At 39.4% G+C, this 18,280-nt stretch overlaps 1 protein-coding gene across 6 annotated transcripts in view; it reads right to left on the reverse strand.

Moving 5' to 3' along the window:
• Positions 1–16,292, reverse strand: part of nova1 (neuro-oncological ventral antigen 1) — a 57,295-nt gene extending 41,003 nt beyond the window's left edge. Inside the window, exons 1-2 of one of the 6 annotated variants that reach the window (XM_012967885.3) lie at positions 13,408–16,292; positions 11,420–11,563 (exon numbers count right to left, since the gene is read on the reverse strand). In XM_012967885.3, the coding sequence (XP_012823339.1) occupies positions 11,420–11,563; positions 13,408–13,543 (280 nt within the window). In that variant the 5' untranslated portion in view covers positions 13,544–16,292. 6 annotated transcript variants of the gene reach the window in all.
• Positions 16,293–18,280: the final 1,988 nt, after the last annotated feature.

Raw genomic sequence — 18,280 nt, forward strand, 5'->3', positions numbered from 1 at the left:
TGCATTCAGAATACACATTAATACAACTCACACGCGGCTTATTTTGATTTCAGATTGTCCAGCTGGTGCTCGCTGTCACTTCAGCTGTTCACTGTACCCCACCCCCTCCATCCCCCCAGCTACCCCTTATGCCCCCCTTCTTATCCTTTGTACAAAAAGCCAGAAATGACATTCTCCCAGCCAACGTTGGAGCCAACACCTTCATAACAAAGATACAAAAGCATGGGTCCACCCGTCATCAGGCTTCCTGAGGAAACTAGACATCATGCACGTAATGCTTCTACAGCCAGAGAGGTCCAGCAATACAGAAATATTTATGTTCACTACAAAAAGGAATCAACAGACACTTAAATAAGTCCCAGATCCGAGTCGTCTGCTCCTAAATCAGTTGTCATTCAGTCAGATGCAAATACAAGGAAGCAGGGGAGATTTAAAGAAGAGCAGTTATAGTAAAGTTATTCAATAAACACACAGGAAAGGTCACAAGGGCCATACGAAGAATAAGGAATGAATGATACAGGCCATATGGAGTGTATCAAGTTAGCATGAAAAGGTGTTTTACTAGAGTTTAAAAATATACAATTTGTAATGCAGGGGAGAAATTGATTTTTCTGTCCTTAGCTAAAGATACACCATATCCTGACTTGTTAAATGGTAATGTAAAGTTGGCTTTTAGAGCCAGCGTTAAAGGGACAGTGATGGAAGAGGGGCATAATATAAAAAGCAATATTGTTGTAATAGTTACATTAAGAAGCTGAGCGGCTGCAGGAAGATTCTGTTCCAGCTAAGACATTCTATCTGAAGTTGCTGCCTCTCTCCCACGCAGTTTTTGGAACTCCTGCAGCAAAGGCTCCAAGACATTGGGAGGGCATCCACAGAATGTCTCTCCTTGTTGGCATGTGACTGAGCAAATACTTAGGTTGTAACCCACCCTCTGAGAGACCCAAACTGCTAGATAACATGAATATTCTCACTTCTAAATGGGGGGTTTAACATTCCCTTAATCATGGCTAGGCTTCAAGTATCACAGACTTCCTTTAAACTCCAAGACAAGTACAACTGCACAGCGTGATTTCTCAGTCTTAGACTCAGAGCTCAGTTCAAAGTAAAGGTAAGACTGCACAAAATCTGTCCTGCAGAGCGATGCATTCATTCCCTATGGCAACTTTTAAATCTCTCTTTTAAAATAAATGAAAATAAATGTGTATTGCCCATTACGTGGTCCATTTCCCAACCATAATATTAAGCACTGCTTATGGTAACACAATGCAGACCTGACCTACCAGATTATGCATGATGGATTAAACAATCTAGGCCAGAAATGGACAATCTCTTGTTGATTAACAACTTCCATAATCCCCCAAAAGCTTAGGGCAAGGTTTTTAACATAAACACTAAAATGAGTCCAGAGATCTTTCAAATTCATATTAGAATGGTCTGTTTGAATCTCCCTCCCCAGTGTGCAGTGAAGTGCAGTACACAATGCTTGTTGCTTATAATAAAGCTATCTTAACAATGCATATGACTATAATGTCTAATCTAATACATTATTTGCAATGTGTTTTGGTATATTGCACAGATTGCATGTCTGTAGCCAATTTATCAGTGATCTGATTATGATTAGTAACGTAAAATATTTTGACACGACAAGCCCTTTGTTTCTTGTAGCTAAAATGTCAAATGGTCATTTGCCATTGGATGCAGTAGACCACTGTATTGGGTTGGGATTCGGCCAAATCATCACAATGCTGGTTTGTACACCTTTGGACCAGCAGTCATGTCTTCTGCTCTCTTTCAGTTACCATTACAGAAGGACGTTTATTTCGGAGAGTAAGCTGGATGTATGATAACATTAGCAATTCATCATGGCTACTTACAGTCTCACTTGTGCAGTATACACATGAAGGGGCAAGCTTTTTATAAAATGTCATTCCAATGAGTGACAATATTTACCACTGTAAATATTCCCTAATATTTGTAACTTAATGACTCTGGATACAGTCGGCTGTTCAGGGGTATAATATGTTGGTGTATTGCGGGGGTCGCCAACCTTTTTTACCTGTTAGCCACATTCAAATATAAAATGAGTTGGGGAGCACATACTAAACATACTAAATGTTTCGGGGGGTGCCAAATAATGGCTGTGATTTGGTAACCCCTATATGGACTGGTAGCCTACAAAAGGCTGTTTGTCAGTATACCTTGTTTTTATGCAGCCAAAACTTCCCCAAGTGAGAAATTCAAATATACGCACCTGCTCTGGGGCCACTGGCAGCAACATCCTAGGGGTTGGGGAGCAACATATTGCTTGGGAGCCACTGGTATATTGTATGAAAAATGGCACTTATTCCATATTCTGCAACTGGATATGCTAGGGGTCGCTATGGCAATGGCAGAATAATCAAAGTTATAGGGCCCATCCCAGTACTGGTTTGTGTCTATGAAAAAATATTCTTATAATCACACATCAAAGATATACACTAAATCTTGTATTCCTTTGAGATAATGAGCAAGTATTCATTTCATGTGACACAATTTCACAAAAGTGTACATTACAGAAAGTGACAGAACAGGTATATATGCCAACAAGCAGACTGCAGGAATTAAAAAGGTGGAGATAACTCGTAGTTTTGTGGCATCATTTATTTGATACAAATGGTTTATTTGTGTTTGCAAGCTAGTTGTCGTTTTTTTCACTAGCACGTGTGCCAAATGGGCCTCGATTATTCAGCATTTCGGAGAAGAATTAGCTCAGCGGGAATGTACTTAAATTAAAACCATAAAATGTATGTAGTCCCATTCTGTGGGAAAATCTTGACACCTGTTATTTGTTAGACACCATAAGGAACTAAGGAAGCCTGCTTGTGGAAGCACAGGATCTGCAGGCAGGCATGTATGTATGTAAATGTGACATGATGTAATTGCAATGCGGATAGTGGAGACTAGGAAGGCGGCACAGAAAGCATCTGCTGCTCTACCAATCTATTCAGTTCTGCTTTCCCTGCCCTGTAGGTCAGAATAATTAAGCCCAATGGCAGCTGCAGTGAAACTAGAGAAATGTGTGGTTATGTTCCCACCATGGACCTACCCCCATTACCTGCAATATTTTGCTGACCCATATTTAACCTATATTTACTTCCAGTGGGATCTGTAACAAGTTACAGGAAAAATACTAAGTAGCCTGTGCTGCAACAGGAGAGCCAGTACTGACAGATGAGCCCAGAGCATTTGCACCCAGCTCCTGCTATGATATAGGCGGCTAAAGCCTTTACTATTGGGCATATCTCACTTTTAGCAGAGCTTCTATTAATGTTCTCTCTTATTCCTTATTTTTGTGTGCACGTTTTAAAGTTGTGTGCACATTTTTAAAAATGGTATGCTCATCTCAGATTAGATACAAAACTTGTGTTCTCACACAAAATTCTTTGAGCGCACCACAAGCCGTAGTGTGCGCTGGCCTCAAAATTTGTGTGCGCACCATGAGGGAACATTGGCTCCTATAGACTTTATTCTATCTTCATATACAGTGCCATTTCATTCCTTGTTTCTCTCCTGCCTCTGCTTTAGTGTAGCAATATATATTGATCTGCTGCTGTGTGCCCTATAGCTGGGGCCGCTAGGCACGTGGCACGCAGGGGATGGTTACATACAGGCATGACATCATTATTCAATTTCTTTATATAAAGAAAATAAACACCCCCCCCACCCGGCAATCGCTTTCACATTAGTTGTAAATCAACTTTAAATTAACTTTTAGTATGATGCAGTGATGTCTTTTTGTGGTTATTAAAGTATTTAATTAAGTATTTAGGTTTTTTTTTCAGAAGCTATTTGGTTGATAATGTTTTAATGGCTCGAAGGTGAATAGGAGGGGGACTGAACAAAAAGTCCAGTAACAAAAAGTTAAAAAGTAAGAATAACTGTAACAATTTCGCTTGACACGGGAATAGATGTATGGCTGCCGGGTTCAGTGACCCCTGTCTAAAAGGTTGAAAGAGACAGAAGAGGATGGTAATTAATTAAAAAACTATAAAACATTAACGGTAATTGCTAAGAATAGAATATTCTATAGCATTAATTGCTAAGGACAGATTATTCTAAAGCATTAATAATTAACAGTCACCCTTGCTTTTGTTTGCTAGAGCTCTCCCAACCTGGCCTTTTAAATGGGTGCTCCATACATTGCTATTCCACATGGATCAGAAACTACTCGTGTGCTAGGGCAAAGCTCTTGAGTGACAGGTAACATTGCTGTGCTGAGATAGGCACACCAACTGTCAGTTAGAGCTGATCTCTCTGGCACGCCCATTGGCCAAGGCTAAACCTTGCCCTCTTACACACACTAACACCAGAATGTAAACAAAGGAGCGCCTCAGATTTGCCATAACATATATCCCACAATCCCTTGCCTTTGTGATGCTAGGTTATGTTTGTGCATTAATGTTAGGGCAAAGTTCAAATACCCTTTGTAGGGTTATTAAAGTGTTATTATTAGAGTTATTTATTAACAGAGCATTTTAATATATGGTAAATGATAAAGAAAGCAATGAAAGTGAAACCAGAATGGACAAGAGAGTCCTGCCCAGAAGAACGTTTGGCCCTCCAGCTGTTGTTGGACAATAATTCCCCGCCTTCAATTATCAGGGGAATGCTGTTGTAGTTAAACTATGCTATCAAACTATGGTGGATCTATGTTGAACTGCAGAACATTGGTGCATTGATAAGTATTTCTGTGTTGGAGCACTGGGGTCTTAGGTTCAATTCCAGCCAGAGCACAGAGTTTGTACATTTTCTCTATACTTGTATGGGTTTCCTTTGTGGACTTCAGTCTCCTACAATCCAAAAACATACAGATATCCTAACTGGCTGCTAACAAAATTGACCATAGTGTATGGGAATTGTGACCTTAGCTTGTAAGGTTCACTGGGTCAGCAACTGATGTGATAAATTTATAAGCTCTGTATAGCGCTATAGAATTTGTTAGTGCTATATATATATATATATATATATATGTAAAGAATAATCTTTTGTGCATGCTTTTTAGCAATAACCATTGCTGCATAGAGTTTCAATCTAAAGCTGAAAATCAACAGCAGAAATGTCAAACATGAGAACCCTGATATTTTGTAAAGAATCATGGCCTCAACCATTCCTTCTGGTATTAGAAGGAGCCTAGGAAAACAAAAAAAAAAAACAGTAAATACATGTATGGAATCCATTATCTGGAAAGCTTGGGACCTGGGGTTTGCCAGGTATGTGCTCTTCCCATAATTTAGATTATTGTGTCTTAAGGCTACTAACAACATTGAAATACTTGAAAAGAAAACAACAGAATTGTTTTGCCTCCAATAAGGATTCATGCAGCTTAGTTACCATCAAGTACAGAGAAAAGGAAATATGTAAATAAAGAAGTGTTTGTTTAAAAAGGGCTCTATAGTAAATGGCAATGCCATATTTTGAAACTTTTCTGGATAACAGGTCCCATACCTGATCCAGAAAAAAATAGAAAGACTGTAGCGGGATGCTTTCATTTGCGAAACGGCACTTGTCAAAGCGATGTCATCTTTAACAGCTTTTCTCTAAGGTCTTCTTGAGCTTTCAAACCACAGTTTACTTCATATAAGTCCCTGACAAATAAACAAAACCCAATTCGGACATGAATCACTGCAAAGGAAACAAACTCTTGCTAAAATGCTTACAGAAAAGCAGGGAGGCACGCAGGAACGTCGAATTCCCAAAGATCAGCAGCGTAAAAAGGGAAGATAATAGTGATCTCCTAATCACTTGCACAGCTAGCATTTCTAAGAGTGCAAGGAATACACAATATGCTAGCTTTAGCTGGACTTACAGAATTAGCAGCGCAAAGTGCGCAGTGCCCCAAAAAAACCTTACCAGCTTGTGAGCTCTAACAGGGATCTTTGTTGCTTTCACCGTAAAATAATTTTTTTTAAAACTTGCTCTTTTTATTTATCATTGAAAAAAATGTCAGTTGGGAACTTGTGATGAAATTTACATTAGTGCGAAAAAAAGAGCTATGTGAGATTTTTTTTTGCAGGAGCTAAATATCCACAGATGTGAATTGAAATTCCTCATGACAAAAAAAAACAACTTTATATTAATGTACAGGTATGGGACCTGTTATCCAGAATGCTCGGGACCCGGGGTTTTCTGGATAAGGGGTCTTTCCGTAATTTAAATCTCCATAACTTAAGTCTCCTAAAAATTATTTAAATATTGAATAAACCCAATAGGCTTGTTTTGCCTCCAATAAGGATTAATTATATCTTAGTTAGGATCAAGTACAAGGAACTGAAAATTAGAATTATTTGCTTATAATGGACTCTATGGGAGATGGCTTTTCCGTAATTCGGAACTATCTGGATAACAGGTTTCCTGATAAGGGATCCCATACCTGTATATATTTATATCTATTGGATTTATCAGTTAACCTACCCCCAAGTACTGCTGAATTAAAACTCCATTCTCCCCTGGAAAGTAAATAGCTGTTGTGTACAAATAATGATATTGTTGTAAACCTTTTCCATATAAAATCGGCACCCCATATCTGATTATTTATTTAAACGAAGGGAGTGTTTTGCTGATATGTAAACAGCCTTGCCTTTCAGTATATAAACAGATGTCAGCAAGCATCATAACACAACTGTAATGCAACACTTGCTCTGACACATTGCCCTAAATCAGATAAAGCCATAGGACAGAATGGCCTATTACTGTACCTGTACCCATTATTAACCTGTTGTATGCGTAACTAAGTGGCATAAATCCATGTTGGTGGCATTAAATGTTTTAATAGCTTCATGGCATGGTGCTCCGAGTGGTGCATTCTGCATAACAGATCTCATACCTGTACAAAGCTGTAGGAATTCAGAGACCAAGGTGCCTCCGAAATTGATTTGATTTCTAGCTATGCAAAAAAAAAGAAATTGACAAAAATCTCGAGCGCCACCTACATTGGTACACAATATACCGCAACAGTACGAATGCGTATTAATGCGTAATCCTTCAGCAGCCGGGTGTGTATGGTGACCTGTCACTGTTCAGGATTGATAAATACGTAGATACATGAAAGATTATATCAGAGTGGTATTCCTAGTCTGTTAGCATCAGCCTGTATTAGATGATCCATATTTTTACTGGACTAATGACAAGCTACACTGTGGATTGTGGGTTTACCCCTGATAGCATATATATGTTATATTGGAAAAAAAGGCCATCAGATTGCTTTATTTCATATAGAAGGGCTCTGGAGGACATACTATATGCAGTGAATTTTAGGCATCTTCCATTAGACAAACAGGTGCATTATAACAAGCCAGTATAATAGGAGCTGGTCTGGAACTCTGACAAACAGCCTCCGATGTCATTTACATAATCCTGCAGACATATGGAGGGAAAAGACCCTGGTTTTTTCTTCTCATCAAACCATACACATTCTGAAACTATTTATTGAAACAAAGATATCAACATCATGTTTACAGAAATCTTAATTGCCTTGCAATTCCAACTTATAATACAGAAATAGATCCTTGCATAGTATAAAATATTACATACAAATTTTGACTGACCTAGCTAAACTTAAAACAGAATACAATATACATATATGATGTGAGACTGCATTGAAATTAATACTGCCCATACCTCTACTTCCATTATATCAACAGATCTTCATTTGAACCCTGATGAATTTCTGTTTTGAGCTAACCCCCCCCCCCCCACCCGAGTGATCTGCCCATTTCTCTTGTAGTAGGCTAAAAATAGGATTCATTGTTTTTATTAGCACATGCTACACAACTGCAAACTGTAGTGCAGACTCTCCTAATAGGAAACAATGGAACCTTCTTCCAGTTGTTCATGAGGCTTAACCCCACAAGGATAAAATAGTGATCTGCTGAAAATGTATACACTAAAATAACGATGGGTAATGGGCCTCTTCATTTACACCCGCTACAACCATAAATGTCTTTGGGAGGGGGAGACAATGAAAATCAGTATCATGCCGCTTATATGAAGATTTGCTGACCAGGGCTTCATGTAGGGCAGATATTATGTCTTATACCTCAACTGCATGCCAAGCATATAACATGGAATGTTAAAACATGGCGATGCCATAGAAAACATGGGAAATAATTTTTTTAATTTAAACATACAAAAACCACTCTGATTTCCTCGCCAGACCTGACAATTGTATACAAAATATAAAGTCACACTGAAAAATTCTGAATTGCCCAATGGCATCAAATTAGTTAAACCAGAAAAACCTTAACCAGCTGTCAGTGTAAAGAGATGGATCTACTGACATCATTTCATTCCAGCATCTGTAAGAGCATTGCTCCCAGCGTCCATTCTAATTCACACAGACTGCTGCATGTGTACACACATTAACCAAGTGGGATCAAAACATACATTAGTTAATTACGGGATTTAAAATATTTACATTTTGATTTTTTTTTTTAGCTGACATGAATTATTTTTAAGTGATTTTACTGTTTCAACATTATCTTTCTCTTGTCGATGAAAGAATATATGAATATACACACATATATTTATTATTTTTAATTATTATATTATATATTTTTTTTACATTCTTTAGCTGTGCATGATGGTCTTTGATGTCACTAAATCAGAAAAACAAACATATATTTTTTGTAGAAATAAAAAGAAAGAATAAACTTCTCGAAGCCTTCGCTTTATAACTGTAGAGGCCTCTTGTATATAAAGGGAAGATCATTGCCATTTAGAAATACGTGCATTGTTATTTAGCCTATGTTACTTCAAATGAAAGTCCATGAAGATTCCTTTAGCATGGTGTCATTCCACCCCTTCACCCCTAGAAGAAATTGCTGTACACTACGCGGTGGCAGTCATTTGTTTCAAGATCGCCGGAAATTCTTCCATTTTTACGTACAATCACTACAAATTCTAAAATTAAAACGCCTGCGCTGACGTACAGCAGGCACTTCATTGAAGGAATAACTATTTATGTTTCGTTTAACTGAAACAAGTAGGGTCTTTGATTTTGGAGAATTTTCATGCTATTGTTTAGTATATGGCCCATACCTGAATACTGAGCCTATACTCTTTAGAAGTGAAAGAATCATTAGAAGTGAAAGAGGATTAACTTGTGTTAATACTTTGATGAGGGGACAATATAATTTCCCCAATCCTTAAAAAAACTGACTAGAACAGCAGAAAATAAATTCAATGGTTTTTTTGAGATTGTAAATTCTAGGTACAATGGATTGGATTGCTACGTTACATTTAGGCCCCAAAGCCTAAGCCATGTTAAATGCCTTGTGCTCATTATGGCTTGTATATATCGACACGTCGACTGTTTATGTATTACAGAGCAAACGCACATGCCATAAGAAAACCATGAAATTAATAATCTAGCAGTTGTTTTTAATTGAAAAGGGCTGGGCTACCTCATGATGGTTACCAAATGCTTTCAAAAGAAATATATATTAAAATATCAAACTTTTTGTAAGAATTTGACAGAACCTATAGGTGTCGGTGTACACATATGAAGATATATGTATGTTAGCTAAAGAATACAGACATGAGTGCTTCTCTGAGCCTTAGCTACTACCTCCACAGAGACGCTGAAATGTGTCAGGATTCAGTACCCTCTCCAGAACTAAACAATATTAGTGCAATAAAATAACCTTTTAATTAGCAATTTGGGCTATCTTGTGTAAATACCAGCTTCCTGCAATACCTCAGCACATCTGATGGGCAACCTCATGTATAATGCACAAAATGCTATTTCATTTCAGCTGTTAAAAAGCAAATTCAATTTGACTGAGCAGTTGTCTGCCAGATAGATTGCCTTATTATATCTCAGCCCCCTTATTTTATTTAATATCGTTTAGTTGCTTTGGCCAGTCTTTTGATAACTATGTTCTTCTTCTGCAAAAAATCCCTGCTTAGGTCTATATATATGTATAAAATGTTTCAAAGCACTAAAATGCAATTTTTGGGACAGTTGATTTTCTAACACTATTAAATGTTCAACCTGCCATAGATAAACCAAACAGTGCAACAAATGACCCAGAATCCTGTGCCAACATGAGGTTCATTTTGCATACGATGGATTGACGAGTTAACAAAGTCATCTATATTGCACACAAAAACATAATTACTATATTTGCAGGTGGGCTTCTGAAGCAAAGGGGGTTAAAAGTAAGAGCGCAGCACACGTGAAAGTGAAAGCAAAATAGCTGGCTAATTACCCACAGCCAGATTTCATTGCCAGAAAATCACAAATTAGGAGGCGTAAGAGCTGCTCATAGTTTTCATAAGGGAAGACTTGTATACATTGGCTCGAGGAATAGCAATAAGTAAGTTAAAACTGTAGCACATACTATCCAGTAGTCACGATGCCAATTGTAAAGCAAGAAGATTATAAGAAAAATATAGATATTTTTTTTTCTTCCTACTCAGGAAAACATGTGCATTTGGATTTCCAATAAAAAAAATCTTCTGAACACATTAAAATAACAGATTAATTTAAAAAAAAAAAAATTAGGCTTTTGCATATGCCTTCATGCCTTAGACTGAAGAAAAAAAATGGCTCGTCCCTATTTAAATTTGGCCTACAGATTATTGCCTGGCTCTGCCCAGGAGCCTAGAAAGTAACAGCATCTAATGAGCAAGCTGACCTTTCTCACTATATTCTACAGGGTGACACCATGACTTCAGCAGCTCATCACAAGTATGAACCCTCTATTTGTTAGCATAGCATATTGGTTTTTTGCCTGTATCCTCAAAAAAAATATGGAGACATTCTACAATGTAATCTTTAAGATGTGTAGTAGTACTACAACATGCTATTGTCATCAACAAAATCTCAGTGATATAAGAATTACATTCCTTTGGCAATTTTGGAATTTTGAAACAGCCACAGAATTGGTTCTGACTGCCAATTACATTATTCTCCAAAACACAGAAAGCAATCAGTGTTTACTAATTCTGCTGCATTTTCATGCAAATTCAATATAGTTTCTCATTACCTGCAAGGAAATCCATTTCCCTGCAGTAAAATAAGCTGCCACCAAACTTGTGTGATTCCCATATGCATCCACCCCCACAGCCATTCTCTAATTGAGAACCCCCCCGCCCCCCGTGCTTACTCCCTCCTTATACTCTCAATATACCAAAAGGGAAGAAACACTTGGATGTTACCCACTAGTAAGATATGTCATTATGCGCAATATATAGAGAATGCTATTAAAACATAAACTGTATATAAATATATATATATATATTGTTCCTTACATATATGATTATGTGTTCTACAGGGTGTGCATTTATATGGAAACACAGTGAGTAGAACACAGTACAACAGCACCACATTATAATATGACCTACTCCGCACAGGTACAAGTAGTGTGGCTCTTACCTGGGTAAAAATCTTTGGATTTGGACAGCTTGATGGTAGCCCCAGTCTCCTTCTGCAACTGGACGATGGTTTGCCCTCCCTTGCCTATGATAGATCCAGCAGCATAGCTAGGAATGAGGACCTTCAGGAAAAACTGTCCGTCTTCTGCAGGTGGGGGGGGTGGAAAAAAAAGCAGATCAACAGTTAGCGTTAAAAAGGGCAAGCAAAACCAAAGCTCAGTTCATAGATGCACCTCAATATCCGCATGAATTTATATCGTATACTTTCTAGCTTTTTTTTATATACAAGAACCCGTAAATAATAGAAGTATGGAGTGAGAATGTGAAACCTTTTTTCCCCATATAAATATATGCGATACTTTCATATAAAGCAATCATTTAATTCATTCATTTGCCCCTTTTCATTGATAATGTAATGAAAAGACTACAATAAATTAATGATTAAAAGCAGCAGCCAATAATAATTCCAATTTAGTGGTTTGGCTGAACACGCACGCTACCCAAACAGAATGACACCTTTCATATGGAAAGTGAAGGAATATGGAGAATGCATGTGAAGATGGAATATCTGACAAGCAATGTGTGGTACCAACCAACCTATTACAAAGTCTCACCTCTGAACAGCATGTTTAATTTGTAAGCATTAAGTGGTTGCCAAGAAGAAGGAAAAAAAAAACCTCAATGTAATGTGGAATCACTTCCCCTACTAATCCCAATGTATTTCCTTAGCTCCTTTCAATCTCTCATGATCCTCCTATAAGCTTATTAATTAAAGCAGTTTAAGAAGATTTCGCCCCCCCTTTTTATTTCTAACTGATCTAAAGCTTAAGCCACTGTTGTTTTTGGGTGTGTGTGTGCAGGTCATCAAGCAAAAGGCAATGCGCACCCAAGACACCAAAAAAAAAAAAAAACCCCAAAAATACCCTATGCAGAATTCTGTTTACATATAGACAGCGGTGACAGCTATAATGCCTGCTCGCTGAATGAAATGAGGAGAAAATGTAGCATGTGGGGTGTTTTTAATATATAACAAGTCACTGACTTTGCATAACCTCAACATGTTCCAGAAAATATATATCCCTGTACAGTTTATGATAAAAGTGCAGGTCCATTTGTGGTTCCTGTGCTGGTAGCATACATCCAAGCCAAGAAAAAAAAAACCCACTGATCCTCCTTGCAAATCCTCAGCAAATGCATTCACCTCTGCATCGTTGCATTGTTATGCCTCCAATAGAAATGAACGTGAAGATGCTGGGACACATCACCAGGATGCAGAAGAAGCACCCCCCCAGCTCCTGTGAGCTGAGCCTCTCACTCTCTTCCCCCTCCCCCAGCTCACAATTGATGATGGGGTGAATAAAAAAGAGACACAGACTATTGCTCCAAAATCTGGGCTGTGTAGAACTGCAAATGTTAGACTTGATACATAGAAAAAGATGCCCAGAAACAATAAGAGGGGGACCGAGAGGTGCAGCCACTGTGATGTGTAGCTGACTGCTCTGGTCCCTGCCTCCTCCATGCATCTTCCAGTACTGGGGTTTAACCCCTTAGTTACAGGAGGGATGCTGAGTGCTGGTGCAGCATTATAGCCCCATCTTCATTAGCAATGGGGTGCCACCACATTAAAAATCACAAATGGACCTCCTTCCCCAACATCTTTCCCAATGCCACTTATCCCAATTCACACTGATTACAAGGAAGCTCTGTCTCTCTGCACCCGCTATCCCTTACGGGGAGGTAGGGCAGCATTGCCAGCTGTATTGCAATGAAAGCACCACTAAGGATGAGGATGAGAGCCATAAAATCACTACAATAATAAGAGATGAAGACGCCATTTTGACCATAGATTACAATAGACAAGCTTCAGCAAGAAGCCTGAACCATGCAGTGCAGACTACCGGGCCAGAACATGCATATATGTAGGGGGGGAGAAACATTCCAGTAATACAGATAAGGAAGCCTTTGCAGGCTTGCAGCTGGTGCACTTACCTCCAGTATTGGTCCTCTTCGTGCTTCCAGCCTCTGGGGGTGCTTCCAGGGGTCGCTTTCTGGAGTCTGGGGGATCAAGGTCTATGGGGACAACGCCGTGGGTCCCGTTCTGCTGGATGGGAGCTGCTGCCATCATCTTTACAGGCTGCAGCAGGGCTGAGAGCACAGGGGGACACCGTGGGGCAGGGGGTGGGGGTACAGGCTGAGGCAGGAGGAGAGTGAGGGGGGGACCCCACTACCTGCACTGCAAGCACTGCAAAAGGGAGCCCCCAGATGCACCTCAAAAAATACAGACACAGCAATACAAGGGAGAAGGGGAAAACAGAGAAAGAGGGAGAGAGAGACAGGAGAGCAGCCCAAAATAAATAAATAAAAGACAAGCCAGGAGGGGGAGGAAGGGATGGAGAGAGAGAGAGAGAGGGAGACAGAGAGAGAGAGAGAGGAGAGGGGGAGGAGTGCAGAAATGGCAGGCGGAAAATAAAGCAGGAGGCTGGGAAGACACAGAGAATAGGGGAGGGTGCAGTGATGGGGAGGAAGGGGGGGATGAAGAAGGGCCGAGGAGGAAAAGAAAAGAGTGAGAGAGAAAGATGTGTATGTGTGTGAGAGAGGAGCAGTGCGGATTGCAGGCTCTGACTTGGTTCCTTGCTTTTCTCCTCCCCCTCTTCTCTCTTTTGTTTCCTAATAATCCCCCTGCCTGCTGCTCACACTGGCTCTCTTGTGACTGCTGGTGCTCCAGCGTTCTGTCCTCTCCTGGCTGGGGTCTGAAGTGTCTGTGTATAGAAAGGATGCTGCTGCTGCCGCTGCTACTGCTGCTGTAGCACATCCCAACCCAGCATCCCACACAAAGGCTCTATGCTGCCTACATTTACTCTACCTATGTAGGTCAGCCCTAGCATGCACCATGCCAAACCTGTGCTCATATCTCACTACAAAATTACATTTTATATTTCTCTTGCACCCTGGTGGATTCTAATGACTATAAATAACACACACACGCTTTCAGAGGGCTTGTTCAAAATAAAAAAAAAAAAAAGAAGGGCAAGTGAGAAGCAGATCTGTCATTTGTATTCTCTCGCTCCACGCTCAGCACCTAAAGGTAGGTAGGACGAGTTACAGCCACTAACAGCTATGATTATGCATTATTAATTCAACCATAATTTAGAAGTCACCTGCTTGAAAAATTAACCATTTCACAATGAAAGGGAGATGTCAGGTTTGAATTATGTGCCTGACAAAAACCCATTTTTATGGATCAGTGCAATGCCAGAATATCAAGTATTACACTGCTATCTCCCAACAAGAGAGCCACACGGGTACTGAATGAAAGGCACCCATCAGTTATCATTACATGTGTGTCACCCATGTAACTGCTGCAAGATGGTGATTGGGTCTTTATCAGGCATTGATTTAAAAGCATGTTATATAGATGCTGAATATGAAGAAAGGTTAATATTAGCCTTGAGCAACCCAAATCGCTTTACTTTATAGTTTGATACCCTAATTCCCTTAAGATTCTGAGGAACAAACAAAAGATAGGACATTCTGGAGAAATACAGTGCATATGACGGCTCATTTACAAACGCAGAATGGAGGCAAAACTAAACTCATTGATGCTATTTTGAAAGGTATTATCACTCCTTTGCAACTTGTTGTAAGCAAAAGAAATCTAGAATCACCATCAGCCTGGATCTGGCACTGATTTAAGGGTTCCCTTAGCTGCTTAGCAGCAGTAGCCACAACTGACTTGCACCAAGGGAACTTGAATCCAAAAAATGTTGCATCCCGTGCAAGTTGAAGTGGACTCTTAGAACCAGGCCAAGAGGTACTTCCACCCTAGACAAAGGTGCCTGTACTACCACCCAATCTGCAACCCCAAACCAACCCACCTTGTACCCCCTTCAGCACTGATACCAGACATTTAGAGAAAGCAACAGGGGCATGTGCCTAGCACTCACATCTGCACTACTTATCAGGTGCCCACTATTACGCAGGAATTATTTGGGAAAACACTGCATTGTGGGTAAAAAGCAACTGACAGTATTCGTAAATAAGCCCTATGGTCGGCAAAAATAGAATCTGACTTAATTTAATAATTTATGGTATGATTAACCCTACCCATGACTGATTTTATTTGCATGCTGTAGAGAAAATATGGCACCAGTATACTAAACTACTTTACGTTATGGGCACCAATACTTCCCAGAACCTAACAGAACCCAAATAAACTTTATTTGTGAACTATTATTTCTAGGCCAATGCATTCTGACCCCACAGTATTATTTAAAGGTGCAATTGCTATGGGGATTGCACTATTCCAAACAGGCACTTCCATTGACAGCTAGTTTACTAGTTCACTGCCAAATGCCCTTGCCTGGCTGCAATACTAGTAAATAAGATGGTAATAGTTGCCATGCTCTTGCCTCCATGAGTGCTCCCTGGATCTTTAGCAGTTGGTCCACTGCAGTAAATTAAAAGATTGCGTAGAAAGGCTTGCAACCCTCAGACGTATAGCCATAGCCAGGCCCGGATCTGACCAACCTGTTTGTAGGTTCAAGAGTCAAGATTTGAGGAGGAGTCAAGATTTGATGCACTATACATGTGTTATCTGTTATCCAGAAACCTGTTATTCAGAGAGCTCCGAAATAATGCAAAATTCAATCTCTGTAATAGTAAATTAGTGCCTTGTACTTGATACCAACTAGCATGGAATGAATCCTTATTGGAGTTAAAACAATCCTATTGGGTTTAATTAATGTTTAAATGAATGTTTTCTACCTTATGGTGTTGTAACTTGCCATTTCTGCCCTTGTACTAATTGAGCTGTTAGGGGTCATTTACTTTAAGAAAGGTTTGTTCACCTTTTAGTTAACTTTTAATATGCCATAGAATAGCCAATTCTAAGCGGATCACTGACCCTGGTAGCCAAAAAAAGTATTGCTCTGTGAGCCTACAATTTTATTGTTTCTATTACTTTGTATTACTTATCTGTCTATTCAGTCCTTCTCCTATTCATATTCCAGTCCCTGGTTGCTAAGGTAGTTTGGAAACTAGCAACCAGCTACTGAATTTCCAAACTGGAGAGCTGCTGAACAAAAAGTTAAATAATTAAAAAATCATAAATAATAGAAAATATTACTCTGTATCGTCCTAAAAGTTAAGCTAAAGGTAAACTACCCCTTTAATCTATGGAGCACTTCTGTGTGGGGAAATGGCTGCTCTATGCACCTAGTACTGAATAAATAATCCAGTTTGGCGTGCCATACCCCCAACCAGATGCCAAAGTGCAGGCCTGCATCCTCCCTTATTTGTGTCTCAACTCATGGTGCTGCCAAACGTAGGCAGCATTACATACAAGGGGGTAGCCTCGGAGCTCTCAGTTTCAGAGCGCAAAAACGAACCCCATTAATAGAACCCTATGAAATCATTCTAAATCTTAGGCTATCATGTTAGTTAGGCAAAATAAACTTTACTTACACAATATATATTGTTAAAATCTCTTTTCCTTCATTCTTGTGGAATCCACAATTACAATATACCCACAGGCGCCATTTTGTGGGAAGCTTTGCAAATCCAAAAATCAAATGTTTGTGCCATAAAGGAGGACCTGCTACCTATGCCTATGCATAGTCTACGCAATTACAGACAGTGAGTAAAGGGGGTATGTGAGGAGGGCAATAATATCTAGAAAGCGCAGAATTGAAAGTGATTGTAGTGGCTCGGGCATAGAGGCAGGGAAAGCAAATTATGATTGACAGCTGAGATTTTAAAATGACTTTCTAACAAGTGTTAATGTCTAAACAGAAAAAAAAATTGGGGTTTCAGGTTTAATTTGAAGAGAACTTATCATACATAAGTATGGGCAACAGGTCCTCTTTAAGGGCAGGAGGGTATGTAGGATTCCCCCTACAGACCCATAACTTGCATATCATTCAGATGCACATGTTATGGAGCAGCACCTGCCTTATGTAAGGACAGGAATGGCCCCGTCTGAGGAAGTGTTTGCTGAATGAACACTAAGGAGTGGGCTCTTGCTCTTCTTAGTGCCTCTGCACTTCTACCTCCAGTCTCAGTAAATGACCCCTGTTGTCTTACTGTGTGAATTTGGTTTTATAGTTTTTACATTTATTATGGCCCAGATTTCTGTCATTATGGTCTAGATTTGTCCAAGAGAGATAGGTATTTCTTCTTATGGGTGTCTTTTATTAATAGGGGCAATGGATTTGTCAGCCTACTTAGCCTACATGCCTGATATTAATAGCGCAATCTTTTTATATTGGTGCAGTAGAAGCAGAACATCCCTCCAGGCAAGCGTTAAAACAACATGGAAGTGTATGTAACAGCTGGGAGATGTACAGGGTAATCCTACATTTGCCACCTGGGCATAGTGCCAAGTTTTGGGAGTTGGTATTTAACTATTTAGTCTCACCTTTAATTCTGCTGCAGTGAATGCAGAAGTTACAATTAAAGGGGATTTGTAGATTATGTAAATTAGGGATGCCCACACTATGGCTTGCCATTAGCAGCTGCACAACAACTCCATCCTTGATGGTGGTAGGATAGTATTTATATAGTAAAAAATACAAATACAATACATAAAGGTAAGAACACCTTGTTTATATCTGCTATACTGTATGTGTAACAAACATATACACTGTTATATCCATAGACAACTGATGGGAATACAGCTACCAAAACTGTCCATGTTGTGAGCTGCGATTCTGCAGAACTGAAATGCCACAGTGGCCTACACCTGCTTTACTGAATGAACAGTAACAAGGCCAATCCAGGGCTGCATGGGATCGGTTCCCAAAGAAAATACATTTCTACAGTTTATCCCTTCTGCCATTTAATTTAGGGTCTACTTAATAAAACA

Source organism: Xenopus tropicalis, chromosome 8 (genome assembly GCF_000004195.4).
Source record: "Xenopus tropicalis strain Nigerian chromosome 8, UCB_Xtro_10.0, whole genome shotgun sequence".
Classification (NCBI taxonomy): Eukaryota; Metazoa; Chordata; class Amphibia; order Anura; family Pipidae; genus Xenopus; species Xenopus tropicalis.